Source organism: Schistocerca nitens, chromosome 9 (genome assembly GCF_023898315.1).
Source record: "Schistocerca nitens isolate TAMUIC-IGC-003100 chromosome 9, iqSchNite1.1, whole genome shotgun sequence".
Lineage (NCBI taxonomy): Eukaryota > Metazoa > Arthropoda > Insecta > Orthoptera > Acrididae > Schistocerca > Schistocerca nitens.
Window position 1 is genome coordinate 446,778,896 of NC_064622.1, and position 17,183 is coordinate 446,796,078.

Below are 17,183 nucleotides of genomic sequence, written 5' to 3' on the forward strand. Positions count from 1 at the left end.
ACCTCGGTTCCTGGTGTGTCCGCTGTGCCGTGCGTGTGATCATTGCTTGTACAGCCCTCTCGCAGTGTCCGGAGCAAGTATGGTGGTCTGACACACCGGTGTCAATGTGTTCTTTTTTCCATTTCCAGGAGTGTATATAGTGGAGAGTACTTTGAAGGTGATTAGGCTGTGTTGGGAGGAGGGGGGGGGGGGAGTGGAAGTGAACAGAACACTCTGGAATTTGATTCTTGAACAGTTCTTAGATCATTTCCAGCACTTAATGGATATTTTTCATCCACAAATTGCTTGTGCATGTGAGGAAATGCCACTTGTAATATGGGTTAGCCGGTTTACAAGTTTCTAGGAGAAATATCATGCCCAGTAAAGTAATCATGCCCAGTAAAATTTGTATTACAAGTTGGTATATATTTACATTTTGTTCCTTAAGAAACATCAGTATTTGGAAATTTTGCCTGTTGCTTTCAACTTTTGGCAATAAATTACAATCTCTTGATTTTTTCTGTGTTGGCCTACTTTCACGTGGCTTATATCATACTCACCACACCTTGTCATTCTACACCTTTCTTTACCACTTCTTCCCTCCTGCTTCTGAAGCTGCTTCCATCACTTAAAAAAAATTAATGGAAATTATTGCTGTTTGTTTCTTCGATACCTATCAGATATTTCCCTTTATCTCTCCCCATATCTTTCCCCCCTGTGAAATACATTAAGTGGACCTTTGTTGTTTCTTCAGCTGGTAATGGAATACTGCCTGGGGTCAGCATCAGATATAATTGAAGTTCACAAGCGACCACTTAAAGAAGAAGAAATATCAGCTATCTGCGAGGGTGTGCTACGTGGCCTTCATTACTTGCATTCTCTGGGGCGCATCCACCGTGATGTCAAAGCTGGAAATATCCTCCTTACAGAAAATGGAACAGTTAAGCTGGGTACAATGCACAATGTTTTTTTTTTATATTACTGTACTTCATATGGATTTAAAAATAACTATGTTAGCACACTAATTGTATTTTGCACTAACTAAACTAAAGTGACACATCAATGGTTGGCAATGAAAACCTTGTAACTTCAGTTACCAGTAACTCTGTTACCAAAGATAGATTTTAAAGTGCATGGATTTCTGTAGTTTGCCAGTAACTAGGCTTTTACTATATAGTTACACACATAGCAACTTAATCTGTAACCCTTAATATTATTTTTTAAGAAACCATTTTTGCTTCTCCTGTGAAATTTAACAAAATGGAATAACATGGTTTTCATTGCCTACCATAAAGATATTTAGTACTTTCATATAACTGGATAGAGCCAAAGAAAGATGAAAGCAACTTTTGTTTATGTCAGAAGACTAAGACAGATGCAACAGTAATTTTACACTTGTTAGTTCATGAAATCTTATAATTATTTTATCTTGCAAAAGAAAAAACTTATGGAGAAAAGCAGACCATACAGTAATTATGTAAGGAGGTCAATCATGGCCTTGGATGAGGAAAGACAATATAAGACAGGATGCATTGCTCTTTCATCCTGCTGTTTGGGCTCTCTCCATCAGTGGTCCTGAATGCCTCCTCACTTAATTCCTCAGTAGCCTCATTTCTGCGAACTCTTCCCTCTTTGTGGTCCAAATGAATTAATCCCTGATGCACACACAAGAGAAAGTGGGGGGGGGGGGGGGGAGGTGGTTTGTATTCTTAATTTTGTCAATTCCTTCAGTAAGAAGCAAATGTTGCAAACATAAATATTCAGTTACATTAATGCAACACTTAAAAAGAAATGCTTAAAGTATTGTGAGACACCAAATAAAATTTTACAAATCCATGGCTGTTTGTATGCTGCTATATTGATACAAAGCCTAATGAAAGGCAGAAAGAGTTTTACAAACAGTGCAGATGAAGATTTCGAGAATAGAAGGGTACACAGGAGTAAACAGAAAAGGAAATATAGAAATAAAGACAGAAATACCAAGTAGAAGAGATTGTGTGCAGGACTACAGAACAAAATGGATGCTGACATTTCATTCCCCTCCCTGCTCTTCTCCCAAAAAGAGTGAGGGGAAAATGACTATTTCTAAGACTCCTTATGAGCCCTAATTTCTCTTTATCTTGTCATCTAATAAACTGTATTATTTAAAATGATATGGTGTGTGACAAGTGGAGACAAACTATGATCAGAACACCACATCAGCAGCAGTGCATTATGTACAAGTTTGAGTCAAATGAAAACCTTAAATCTGTAATGACAAATCGAAATTTCGCGCCATTATCCTGTAAGTTGGTAAGCGTGCTACAAACAGCGTGCAGAATGGCCTGTAGGTGGCAGCATAGTGCAGATGCACACATTCCGTCACAGTATCAGTATAAAGATGGCCGCCGCACTTGCAACTTGCACCAGGGAAGAACAGCATTCTGTTATTCGGTTTTTGCGTAGTGAAGGTGTGAAACCTATTGAAATTCACCGACAAATGAATGTTAAGTACAGTGATATAAGTTTGTCACAGCAGCAAGTCTACGAATGGAGTAGGAAGTTCGCAGATTGCAAGAGTTCAGTGGAAGATGCCCCTCGTCCAGGTCAGGCACAAGAAGTTGTGACACCACAGAACATTGCAGCAGTTGAAGCAATAGTGAAGGAAAACCACTGTGTGACACTGAAAGACATTGCAGCATGTTTACAGATTAGTTATGGGTCAGCACACCACATTGTGCATGATGAGCTCCAGTTTCACAAAGTGTCTGTAAGATGGGTGCCACAGCAGCTGACTCCTGGAATAAGAGAACGATGTGTTGATGCTTGTGAAGAACTTCTTCGGCACTTTGAACAAGAAGGTGATGGCTTCCTTGTATGAATCGTTACTGGGGACGAAACCTGGATTCACTTCCACCTACCGGAAATGAAGAGAGCAAGCAAGGAATGGCGTGATTCCTCATCACCAAAACCAAAGAAGTTTCGAACAGAACCATCAGCAGGGAAGGTTATGCTGACTTTCTTTTGAGATGAAAAAGGCATCATTTTGGAGCATTACATGTATAGAGGGACCACGGTCACCAGTGCATCATACACAATCTTCTAAAAAATCATCTGTGGCCTGCAATCAAATCAAAGCAACGTGGATTGCTGTCAGCAGGTGTCCTTTTGCAACATGTCAGCGCAAGGCCCCACACTGCCTGTACAACAGTTGCAACAATCACAGGCCTACATTTTGAGTGTCCTCCTGATCCACCATACTCACCAGACCTTTCCCCAAGTGATTTCGATATGTTTGGACCACTCAGAGACGCAATGGGAGGAAAGAAGTTCCGTTCTGATGAAGAGGTACGCCACACGGTGCACAAGTGGTTGCGCAGACTACCAAAAGAATTTTTTTCTAAAGGAATTTATGCACTTTGTAAGCGCTGGAGTACTTGCATTGAGCATGGGGGACATTATGTTGGAAAGTGATACAGCATTGTACCACTTCTGCACAGTAAATAATATTTTAAAGTATATTTAAGGTTTTCATTTGACTCACCCTCATACTTAAAAAGGTTTCAAGCACAAGGAATATTCTTGGGAACCTCCAAATCTTTTGACAGGGTGTACTATGATGTGATGTGCAGTCTTATTAAAAACTGTGCTGGACGCTGTCACTTGGGCAATTCGTGCAATTAATAGAAATATACACAACAGTGTACAAAAATTATTTATAGTAAAAGGTGAAGTACTAGAGGAAATAGTCCAGAACAATAACTATAAGTTTTGGTGTCTTATTAGGGCGCCATTTTAAACCTATTCCTGTTCATATATTCTGAAAATGATTTTTCAAGTGCTCTAGATATTAAGTATCTGATTACTACATTTGCCAATGTCACTTCTGGTGTCTATTGGCAGATGGCCAAGCCTTAGTGAAGAGGCTTAATTTGTTTTATTGAAAAGGCAGGAGTTCACTTTGAGAGAGATAACTGTAGACTTAACATAGAAAAAAATAAATACAATTCTCTTTAAACCAAGTGATCCAGAAGGACAAAAATTGTGTTAACAATCTGTTAAAGACCTGTTTGGGATGTAGGATTTTGGGTTTACGTATACACAACAGGCTTTCATGGAAGCAGCTAGTTATTCATGTCTGCAATTTATATATTAAGGAAATTATCTCCATGATTAATTCAGAAACTTTAAAGACTGGGGATTTTTGATTAAAATATCTTTTCCTGCCATATGTTTTAGTACTGCAGACTGGGACATGACACACTAATATTAAAAACGTTTTTCTTACTGTAGAAGAGAGCCTTGAGGCATAAAACAGATTTTTGTATGGTAATAGAACATTAAAATTGACAACAATAAGTGTTATGTTACAGGAACTGTTTTTTTTTTTTTATAATTTGCTAGCAGCTGCTCCTGATGTTGATGGGAGACACTGTTAAAAGGCAACTTGAGCATTGGTTTATACTTAAACTTCTAAATATATCTTGGCACTGCCCTAGCAAGATATTTAGTTATTAATTTCAATTAAAACAACTGTTGCACTATGGAATGTGTCCTACTACTTAACTATTCAATAGCGTAAAAAAAAAAAAAAAATCCATGTGCACAAATAATGCTAAGGTTGTACATTGCCCACATAGGTAAAATTACATGTTAAGAGAGTGTGTATGTTGGGGGGGGGGGGGTGATAAATATAGAAAGGCTATCCAAATCTGTATTTTGCTGCAATGCAAGAATACAATATTTGGTATAATAAATTTTTTCCCCAAACAATTTCATAGCAAAGGAAATGTGAATCAAAAAAGTATATTTCAGATTTCTTATGTGGGAACAAAAACATTTGCAAAGAAATCTTCAGAAGTGTGGCTTGGTTTTATTTGTATAAAACTATTCTTGTTTTAATTGCACAATGTGCTATACCATAGCAATATACCATAGTGTCCAGCTCAGTAGTTGCTACTCCCTTCTCTACTCTTTTCGTGTGCACTTACACTATCAACCTGCATCACTCGTCTCTCTTTACATAGTCACCTCTTCCGCCCTCACCATATCTTCTATTCCATGGCTATAAGCCAACACCAAAACTCCATTTAAATCAACTATGCTACAATAAGCTGTGTCTTTTTCTCTTCATGGTTTGTTGCTGCACATTAATCTTTCAAGATATTATTGAGTGTGACATATCCACTTTCAGTGCATCCCAAACGGGTAACTTTGTGATACTAATGATTTGTCAGGATGATGATATACTTGTATTTAGGTCTTACTGCTATTATGTTGTGTTTTTGATGTCATGTGCCTGACTGATTAATGAAAGTTTTATGTCTGAATCATTAGCATTTGGCAGGGGTCTGGAGGATTTACCTGATTAATTTATGATGGTCATGAACAGGCACATTTATTAGTACTTGTCAGTAATAAGTCTTTCGTACACAAATGAAGATGTCCTCTCCTAACAAAGTATTATGCTATATTGTGTTACCCTTTGTTTTATCATATTCTATGTTATTGTATGTTGTTATCTTCTCACACAGATTTTGACTCTCTCTCATGCTTCCAGCGGATTTTGGTTCAGCAAGCATCAAATGCCCTGCAAACAGCTTTGTGGGCACTCCATATTGGATGGCACCAGAGGTCATCCTTGCAATGGATGAAGGTCAATATGATGGAAAGGTTGATGTGTGGTCGTTAGGGATTACTTGTATAGAACTGGGTACGTACATAAAAAGTACATTATTAACATTAACAGAATTCTCTATCTGTGCTTGATAGATCATGAGAGTACGATAAAAAAAGATAATACTTACTTGGTGGTCTACAGCTATTAGTTATTTTATTTATGAACTAATTTTTAGCATCTTAGGTAATTGTCAAGTGACAAAGAATTATGTTACATCTAGCACTGTTCACTGGGTGGCTGTATTTGTATTGGCCATGAGGATCTAGATTGGCTGGCATATTCACTTAGTGAGACGGATGGCACACTCGCTGTGCGTAATAAAGCTCTCAAGTTTACTGCCTGCCAGGAAAGTTCTCATGCTCAGATTATTCTTAGTACCGAGAGCTGGCTGAGACCTGAAGTGCAAAGCTCTGAGATATTCAATGAGTCATGGAATGTAATTTGGAAAGACAAATTAGAGGCCACAGGAGGGACTGTGTTCATTGCAGTACATAAAAATATTATGCCTACTGAGGTCGAAGTTGAGTGTGACAGTGAAGATATCTGGCCACGTACAACAGATGCAGATGAAACCAAGTGAATTGTTGGATTTTTACTAGCCACCCAACAGTTCTGGAGTCATTCAAAGAAAGTCTATAGTCGGTAGTGTATAAATACGCAGTTCATGAGATACTAGTTGGAGGCGATTTTAACCAGCTGAGTATAGAATGGGATGTCTATGGATTCATTGCGAAAGACAGTCATGCAAAATGCTTTTGAACATGCTTTCTGAAAACTGTCTTGAGCTGCTAGCTTGGAGCCCACATACAATGGAAATATCTTAGACCTTATAGCTACAAATAGACTGAACCTTATCGAAAATGTCAGTTGAAATGGGGATTAGTGATCATGTCATTATAACGACTATTGTTACAGAAGTTAATAAGCCAGTCACGAAGGCTAGGAGAGTGTTTGTGCTAGATAGTGCAGATAAGCAGTTGTTGACATTTCACTTTGTGAGGAGGTACTGAATAGGATTGGGGAGAAGAGGAGTTTGTGGCACAACTTGACCAGAAGAAGGGATCGGTTGGTAGGACATGTTCTGAGGCATCAAGGGATCACCAATTTAGTATTGGAGGGCAGCGTGGAGGGTAAAAATCGTAGAGGGAGACCAAGAGATGAATACACTAAGCAGATTCAGAAGGATGTAGGTTGCAGTAGTTACTGGGAGATGAAGAAGCTTGCACGGGATAGAGTAGCATGGAGAGCTGCATCAAACCAGTCTCAGGACTGAAGACCACAACAACAACAACAAGATGGATGTAGAAGAATTACGGGCAAAGTTTAAGCAGATTGTAAATTGTGGTCTGGAGAGTTATTTGCCTAGTAAGTGGATAAAGCATGGTTAAGACCCACCATGATTTAATAATGAAATTCGGAAGATGCTGAGGAAGCAGAGGCTGCTGCATTTGTGGTTCAAAAGAGAACACACAAATAACAAGCAATGGTTAGTAGGGATTTGTGCATTTCAAAAAAATCTGTGTGTGATGCATATAACAGCTACTACTGTCGCTCCTTAGCAAATGACCTGGAAGAGAACCTGAGAAAATTCTGGTCCAATGTAAAATTGCTAAGCGGGTCTAAGGCTTCGATTCATTCCCTAGTGGACCAGTCTGGTGTGGCAGTTGAAGATAGCAACACAAAGGCCAAAGTTCTAAATTTCACATTCAAGAAATTGTTCATACAGGAGAATCATACGAACATACTGTTGTTTGATCATTGGACAGACTGCACTATGGACAACATAGTAATGAACATCCCTGGTGTAGAGAAACAACTGAAAGACTTGAAAGCAAATAAATTACCAGTACTTGGAGTACTCTTATGGCATTAGCCCCTTTTCTAGCCTGCATTTATCATGGCTCTCTAACCCAGCATGAAGCCCCAAGCGACTGGAAGACTCCAGTATATGAGAAGGGTGGAAGAACGGGCCCACAAAATTACAGACCAGTATCCCCAACTTCCATTTGCCACTAAATCTTTGGACGTATTCTCACTTTTTTGAGACCAAGAAGCTTATGTTCACGAATCAGGATGGTTTTAGAAAGCATCGTTTGTGCAGAACTCAGCTTGCCCTATTCTCACGTGATGTGTACTGAGCTAGGTGGTGCAGTGGTTAACACTGGACTCACATTCGGGAGGATGACAGTTCAAACCCAGGTCTGATTCAGACTTAGATTTTTTGTGATTTTCCTTAATTGTTTCAGGCAAATTCCAGGATGTTTCCTTTAAAAGGGCAAGGCCAATTTCCATCCCCATCCTTGACACAGAGCTTGTGCTCAGTGTCTAATGATCTCGATGTCGAGGTGGTATTAAACCAAATCTTCCTTCCTTCCTTCCTTCCTTCACATGGACTGCAAACTACAGATCAAGAGCAACAGATGCCATATTTCTAGATTTCTGGAAGGCATTTGACACAGTGCCCCATTGCAAGCTCTTAAAGAAGGTATGAGCATATGGAATAAGTGCACAAATATGCGAGTGGCTCGAAGACTTCTTAAGTAATAGAATCCAGTAGTCGTTCATCAGAGACAAGGTATTGCCAGGAATGCCCTAGGGAAGTGTGATAGGATAGCTGTTGTTCTCTCTATATATATAAATGGTTTGGCAAACAGCATGGGCACCAATCTGCAGGTGTTTGCTGATGGTTCTGTGGTGTAAGGTGTCGAAGTTGATTGATTTTAGGAAAATACATGATGACTTGGACAACATTTCTTGTTGGTATAATGAATGGCAGCTAGCTGTAAATATGGAAAAATGTAAGTAGGAAGATCAAACGTGTAATTTTCAGATACGGTATTACTACTGTCCTGCTTGATACAGCCAAGTCATTTAAATAGCTGGGTGTAATGTTGCAAAGCAATATGAAATGGAATGAGCGTGTGGGAACTGTGGTAGGCAAGGTGAATGATTGACTATGGTTTATTGGGAGAATTTTAGGAAAGAGTGCTGCACCTGTAAAGGGACTTCATATAGGATGCTAGTGCGACCTATTCTTGAATACTGCTAGAGTTTTTGGGTTCTGTACCAGATCGGATTGAAGAAAGATGTGAAGCAATTCAGTGGCATGTTGCTAGATTTGTTACCGGTAGGTTCAAACAACATAAGTGTGACAAAGATGCTTCGGAAACTCAATAGCAATGCCTGGAGGGAAGACTATGTTCTTTTCAAGAAACACTATTGAGAAACTGAGTGCCAAACTATTCTTCTGTTGCCAACATATATTGCATGTAAGGACCACGAAGATAAGATACGAGAAATTAGTGCTTATACAGAAGCATATAGATAGTCGTTTTTCCCTCAATCTGCTAGTGGAACAGGAAAGGAAATGATTAGTAGTGGTACACTGTACCCTCCACCATACACCATATGGCAGTTTGCAGAATATCGATGTAGATGTAATTTAACAGGGACAAAAAAAAAGAAATTGTCATTTAAAAAATTGCAGAGCATCAGGAAAATGTTTCCTTTTTCCTTTAGATATTGTTATATCAGTTGGGGTGGGAAGGAGGGGGGAGATAATAATAATAATAATAATAGCCACACATCGATCAAGACGCATCCAACACATGGCTAAGAAAAGGCAATATATACAGTGAGACGGAAGGATTCATGATTGCAATACAGGATCAAACAATAAACACCAGATATTACAGCAAGCATATTATTAAAGATTCCAATACCACAACAGATAAATGCAGACTCTGCAAACAACAAATAGAAACAGTAGATCACATCACAAGCGGATGTACAATACTAGCAAATACAGAATACCCTAGAAGACATGACAATGTAGCAAAAATAATACATCAACAGCTTGCCTTACAACATAAACTTATAAAACAACACGTTCCCACATACAAGTATGCACCACAAAGTGTACTGGAGAATGATGAATTCAAATTATACTGGAACAGAACCATTATAACAGATAAAACAACGCCACATAACAAACCTGACATCATACTCACCAATAAAAAGAAGAAATTAACACAACTAATCGAAATATCCATACCCAATACAACAAATATACAAAAGAAAACAGGAGAAAAAATTGAAAAATACATCCAACTGGCTGAGGAAGTCAAGGACTTGTGGCATCAGGATAAAGTTGACATCATACCAATTATATTATCAACTACAGGAGTCATACCACACAATATCCACCAGTACATCAATGCAATACAGCCACATCCAAACTTATATATACAACTACAGAAATCCGTAATTATTGATACATGCTCAATTACCCGAAAGTTCCTAAATGCAATATAACATATACTGTACAGTTAAAAGGAAGTCACGCTTGATCAAGGTCCGCGTCACTTTCCACTTTTGACCAGACATAACGTCTGAGAAAAGAAAGAAATAATAATAATGTCTGAGAAAGTAAAGAAATAATAATAATGTTTATTTGTCCATGTTATCTTTACAGTCTTGGACACAGTCATTTTTTGTACAGTTATATCAATATCATGTCATTCCAAGAATGAATATATACATCAAGTAGCACATTGTATATCATTCGATGCAATAATGGTATAAACACATTAGCACATTATATATCACTCCATACATATAATGTTTATATACATAAATTAGCCAATTATAACAATACCACCACTAATATACTGCAGTATGTAAAAGAATAAACACAGCACTGCAGCTCAGAATTCTTTTAATGAGTATAAACATCTTTCTACTAACAAATTTTTCAACTTGCCCTTGAAAAGATTGCCTTGGAGTTGCTTTATATTTTTTGACAACTTGGACTGTGGCCTGTAGCTTTCTTGTTAGTCCGTATCCTATGATAGTCACTTTTGGCTCGAGTATTGTAATTATGGGTGTCACTGTTCTTTACACTATTTTCCTCGTTCTTTTTTACAAACATTATGGTCTTAAATACATACAATGAGTAAACAGTAGTAATTTATAATTTCTGAAATAGTCCCTACAGGACTGGCGTTTGCTTATATTAGCAATTATCCTAACTGCTCTCTTTTGAAGCCTGAAAATGCAATCTATATAGACAGTGAATGCCCAACCCTAGACCTCGATCCCATATAGCAGATGTGAGTGTATAACCCATAATACACTTGTTTAAGGACAAGGGGAGCTACTATATTTGCAAGACGTTTTAGTAAGTAAATATTACTAGAAACCTTTTTACAGGTGGAGCTGATATGCTCTTTCCAAGTCAGATGTTCATCAATCAATATGCCTAAAAACTTAAGTTTGTCAGATGTTTCAACTGTAGAAAGTGATTGAGTATGAGTATTATTAAAATGTACCAAGAACTTTATTACTACAGTCTTGTCCTTATTCAGTGTAAGCTTATTTATTGTTCGATATTCTGTGATCATTTCAAAGTTCTCTTTGTTGCTTTGGAATGCTGCCCACTCTGTAGAGCCCCAGCTAATAAAAGATGTATCACCAGCATAATTCCGTAGTTTGGAGTTTTGTGGCTGTGTTATATCATTAATATATACTATAAACAAGAATGGTCCAAGTATACTTCCTTGGGGAACTCCACAATTGAGAGTTCTGTATGCTGACTTTACTGTTTGGATCTTACTTTCATTTTTATGATTTAGTTTTTTTGCACTGTCTTCTATCATGGATATAAGAATTTTAGAGCTACTCCTCTTATCCCTTAATTTTCTAACTTGGATAACAGTACTGCATGATTCACAGAATCGAATGCTTTAGACCGATCTAAGAAAGTCCCTATAATTTTGTTTCCTTCATCCAGCCTCTTCAGTAGTTCATGGAAAAAAGTTGCTAATGCTGTTATTGTAGATCATCCTTTTCGAAACCCATGTTGTGTTTTATTTAATAGTTTGTATTTACAGAAGAAGGATTCCATTTGATCTAGAATTATTCTTTCGAGCAGCTTGCCAAGTGTTGAAGTCAATGAGATTGGCCAGTAGTTATTTATGTCTGTGATAGCCCCCCTTTTTATACACTGGTTGTATCTTGGTGATTTTTAAAAGCTGTGGAAAGGTCCCCTGGCCAATTGAACTCTTAATTAGATGTGTGATTGGTTTTATTAACTCATTTTTGCTTCCTTTAAGTAGTGTGGACGATATGTCATTCCAGCCACTAGATGATTTTACTTTAGAGTTTTGAGATTATATTCATGACCTCAAACTCTGTTACACTCCTTAGGAAAAATGAATTACTCGTTTTAACTGTGTTTATTTTCAGGGCAGATTCATCTTTTTCTTCTCTGCACGCTTTACTAAAATGTTTAATGAAGGCCTCACATACGGACTTTGGTTCATTCAACAGTATTCCATTTTCTTTTAATGCAATGTTGCTGCAGCCTGGTTTTTCTCTATGTTCACATACTTCGTTTACAGTATGCCAGGCTGTTTTGCTAATGTTACTACTTTTTCTTATCTGTTCAGCATAATGAAGTGCTTTTAGTCTCTTCAGGGATTCCTTGTATGTCTTTCTGGTGCTTTTGTATTTTGTTAGGAAGTACTGCAATTTTGTTTCTCGGAACAGCACATAAAGTTCCTTCATATTTTACTTTAGTTTATGTATTTCTGGGGGAGTTTTAAGTTTCTTTGTGGGATCTGATTTCTTTAGTTCTTTTTTTACTATTGGACATGCCTGATTAAAGCTATGGTTAACTATTTCATAAAAAAGGTTCCACTTTTCATTAATACCTTATGTTCTATATACCTTATCCCACTCTCTCTCAGCAAGCTCCTTCCTAAGTAAGTTATAATTAAACTTCTTTTTTATAAGTGTGTAGGTCACTATGCAGAACTATTTTGTGATCTGTATTAATTTCTATGGATAGAGCTGTATGGTCTGAGAGAGATGTTTCAACAGCTCTTACCACTCTATGTTTCCTATCTAGATTCGAAAGAACATGATCAATACAAGATTGTGAGTTAGGTGTTATTCTGGTTGGTTCATCATTTATTTTGTTATAGTTATAGCAATGCAATAAGTCCGAATATCTAAGATAATTTACACTACCAATATAGTTTAAAGAGTCTATGTTTACATCTCCTGTTATTATCACCTATTTTTTGTTTGTTGATAGTTTATTCAGAAGTTGTTCTAGCTGGCAAAAGAACTCTTCTACATCACTATTTGGCGATCTATACAGGCCTACAATTATTAGGCTGTTTTTGCCTACCTTCATTTTTACAGCTGCTACTTCAAAAGCCAGTTCCATTGCAAGATTGTCAACCCAGACAATTTTTTCACATTGTATGTAATTTCTAACAAAAATGCCAACACCCTCACCCTTGTGTATCTTTCTGTAGTATGGCCTCACAATTTTGTAATTGTTTAACTTAAAACTACGAGCCTCTTCAGACTTGCATCCAAGTTCATTCACAATATATATGGGTGGTTCACATTCTCCTAGAATTTTGTCAATTTGCTCTATTTTGTTAGCAATGTACTGAAAATTCTGAAACATTATTTTACGTTTTTCATCTTTCTTGATGCAGTCAGTAAAGCTTTTGCCTTCGTGTATGCACACTGAAGGTCGATTTACAATAAAAAAGGAATGTCAGTTTCACTCAAAAGCAAACTATTTTTATTTATGCGACGACTGAGTTCGATCTTTTCAGTGATCAATATGCTTACTTTTTCGCAAAGAAAACGCTTAACCTCATAGTTCAGATGCAGTCCATGTTTAGTATGCATGCCCTTATCTAATGTGCTTATGTCTAGAATCAAACATTTTTCGTAACTTGAACACAATAATTTAATCCTGGCATTTGTTTTTCTAATCTCTTTGTTTACACGTGAGTTATACATTAAGTCGTGTGGGTGCGGGATGGTAGCAACAATAGTGTTTTTTGATTTTTTTCATTCCAGAAATTTAGACAAACCTCCAATACACGAATCTGCTTCATTACATGCCACATCATTTGAACCTCCCAGGGGGTCCACAACTCTTTTGTGGATACATGCGTAGCGAGCACGGGACCCTGAGCTAATGTGGCCCTCCTTCCTTTCCGGGCTGCATACCTTCCTTTTCCGCATACTTCCCTCTCCCCCATCTTCGCCCCTCCTCCCCTCACCTCTGGCACTTTCCTTCCCTTTCTCCCCCTCTGGGAGTATGGTTTGTGCCTACGTCCGGAGACGGATGCTCGTAAATGTACCGCATTCTTCGCCTTCCTTGCTTGTATGTCTTCCTCCTTCCTTTGTCCTTCTCTTTTCCTTACCTCTTCTCTTTACCCTTTTCACCGCTGCGGTGTTCGAGACCTCTCCTCTTTCCCTTCTCTTTCCTTGTTTTTCCCTTTCTCTTTCTTCCTCCCTGTGCGTGTCTGAAGGCCGACCCATGCATTTTTGTCCGTAGCCGGTGACGGGGTAACGCGTAATTCCCCGCCCCGGGTAGACAGGTAGGACACGTATGTACCCCCTGGTAACGGCCAGGCCCAGGGAGGGGTAATTACCCGAGCTGATACCTTCCGAAAGTGCCGATTGGTCCCTCTGTCCGTTTGTCGGGAGGTGTGACCTGAGGTGTGAACAATCACCTAAAGTGGGAGTGCCCTCAGAGAGGGCCCCCACAAGGGAGGAGCTCGCCATCGGAGACGCTGGTAATCATGGGGGATTCTTCCGCAATGGTTTCCTCACCTTCCACTATGTCTGCTCACAAGTGTAAGTTCACCGAGTCTCAGCCACAGACAGTTCTTCCATCGTTGCCACAGTTCCTTGTTGTTTCTCGGTCTGACGAAGATCACGACTTCTCCACGGTCAACCCTTTCATTATTCAGAAAGGTGTCGACGCAATTGCAGGTCCTGTAAAGTCTTGTTCCAGATTACGGAATGGCACCTTGTTGTTAGAAACAGTCAGTGCCCTCCAGGCACAAAAATGCTGCGTACTTCACTGCTCCACACCTTCCCTGTCCGGGTGGCGTAACGGCTGTTCATAGAGTTATGAAAAGGGTTGACACGAACATCAATCCAACCCGCACTGTCTTCTTGACATTTGACAAAGTTCAACTCCCATCGAAAATCAAAGCAGGCTATGAGATAATTTCCGTTCGCCCTTGCGTCCCAAACCCTACGCGTTGCTATCGGTGTCAGCGGTTCAATCACACCAGCCAGTCCTGTTCCAATCCGGCCAAATGTGTTACATGTGGCAAGGATGCCCATGAGGGTGCTTGTCCACCTCCATCCCCTCACTGCATCAACTGTATGAGTGACCACGCTGCTTCCTCTCGTGATTGCCCCGTTTTTAAGGACGAAAAGCTCATCCAGGAAATTAGAGTAAAGGAAAAGGTGTCGACCTTTGCTGCTCGAAAATTATTCGCCAGTCGACAGCCCACCGTGCCTCAACAGGAAAATACAGCACTGTCCTTGCTTCTCCTCGGCCAACAAAGGAGGCGGCCACGCAGACTTGCGACCTCACCTTTAGTGCCACGGTCGTCAGATCGGCCAGTGCAAAGATCGCCCGTTCAACCTCACCACTTTTGCCTGCCCACTCTATGGCTCACCCTTCATCGGGTTCTGCTAAATCTCGAGCCCAAAAGTCAGACACCAAGACTTCGAAAAAAAGAGCATACTCGTGAAGATTTTTTTACGTACCCCAACTTCACAACCATCGGTTCCTCCTCCTTCTAAACATCATATTTCCAAGAAGGCTACAAAGAAACCCAGTTCATCTCCTTCTCCGCCAAGGCGTGTCCCATCTACAGCACCACCTGGCGGAAATCGCCCTCGGCCGTCTTCTGTGTCGCCGAGGTGCACTGCTGGCGGCCGATCAACCGGCCGATCGCTGGTGGCAGGAGCTGCTCCTGAACAACCTATGGATCAGGATCTTCTGCCTTCGGCTGAATGCCATTCCATGCTGTTGGTCGCAAGCTCTGAGCAGTCGTTGACAGCAACTTTGGTCACATTCCTCCATTTTCTGTTCACCCTATGTCCATTATCCACTGGAATATCCGCGTCATTGGAGTCAATTGGAATGAATTGTCGAGCCTCTTACGATCCTACTCGCCGGTCATCTTCTGTCTTCGGGAAACAAAGCTGCGTCCCCATGACCGCTCTGTTCTCCCTCATTTTCAGTCCGTCCGATATGATCTCCCCTCTGTTGAAGGCACTCCAGCACATGGAGGACTCATGATTCTTCTCCATGAAACTCTCCATTATCACTCAATCCATTTAAACACTTCCTTCCAAGCTGTTGCCGTCCATCTTCCCCTTTCTGGATACACGTTCTCTCTTTGTACTGTATACATTCCATCGTCCACACCAATGGCACGAGCTGATCTCCTTCATCTTGTTGGTCAGCTTCCACCCCCCCTATTTGCTGGTTGGGGACTTCAATGCCCACCACCCGCTTTGGGGATCTCCACATCCGTGTCCACGTGGCTCACTATTGCTCTAGACGTCTTCCACCAAGCGGATCTAGTTTGCCTCAACACTGGGGTCCCCACATCTTTGTATGCCTCCACGACAAATTTATCTCATTTGGACCTTGCGGTCGGTACTGTTCCGCTAGCTCGGCGCTTCGAATGGTTCGCTCTTGATGATACACACTCAAGTGACCACTTTCCATGTGTCCTTAGACTGCAGCCTCAACTGCCATATATGCGCCCGCGACGCTGGAAGTTTGCCCAAGCCGATTGGACACTTTTTTCGTCTCTAGCGACATTCGATGACCATCACTTTCCCAGCGTCGACGATGAGGTCACACATATTACCGATGTTATTCTTACAGCTGCAGAACGTTCACTACCACGCACCTCCGAATTGCCCCGGCGCCCCCCAGTTCCTTGGTGGAACGAGGAATGCCGTGACGCAATACGTGAGCGGCGACGTGCTCTTCGCGTTTTCCGCCACCATCCTACTTTGGCCAACTGTATCCGCTATAAGCAGTTCCGTGCGCGAAACCGTCGTGTCATCCGCGATAGCAAGAAGGCAAGCTGGAAATTCTTTATTAGCTCATTTAACACCTTCACTCCCTCCTCGGAAGTTTGGAGTCGGCTTAGACGGTTCTCAGGCGCGCCTAGTTTCTCCCCGGTCTCTGGGCTCACTGTCGCGCATGATACATTAGTGGACCCCGTCGCAATTTCTAACTCATTGGGTCAGCACTTTGCTGAGATTTCGAGCTCTTCAAATTACCCGCCAGCGTTTCTCCCGAAGAAACGTGCAGCAGAAGTGCGACCTCTTGCTTTCTCCTCTCAAAATCGCGAAAGCTACAATACTGTTTTCTCCATGCGGGAACTCCAACATGCACTCTCTTCTTCTCGCTCCTCCGCCCCAGGACCGGATGGTATCCACGTTCAAATGTTGCTGCATTTGTCAACCCATAGTCTGCGTTACCTCCTTCGCCTTTATAATCGAATTTGGACCGACAGTACTTTTCCCAGACGATGGCGGGAAGCTATCGTCGTTCCTGTTCCGAAACCTGGAAAGGACAAACATCTCCCCTCTAGCTATCGCCCCATTTCTCTCACGAGTAGTGTCTGTAAGGTTTTGGAGCGTATGGTGAATTACCGTTTAGCTCGGTGGCTGGAATCCCGCA

General features: G+C 40.4%; 1 protein-coding gene across 4 annotated transcripts in view; it reads left to right on the plus strand.

Moving 5' to 3' along the window:
• The window catches only part of LOC126202874 (serine/threonine-protein kinase Tao), a 233,712-nt gene that overhangs the window by 42,153 nt on the left and 174,376 nt on the right, over window positions 1-17,183 (plus strand). For all 4 annotated transcript variants that reach the window (XM_049936910.1, XM_049936913.1, XM_049936911.1 and 1 more), the window contains 2 exons: window positions 734-929; window positions 5,519-5,671. In XM_049936910.1, the coding sequence (XP_049792867.1) occupies window positions 734-929; window positions 5,519-5,671 (349 nt within the window). The remainder of the gene's footprint in view (window positions 1-733; window positions 930-5,518; window positions 5,672-17,183) is intronic.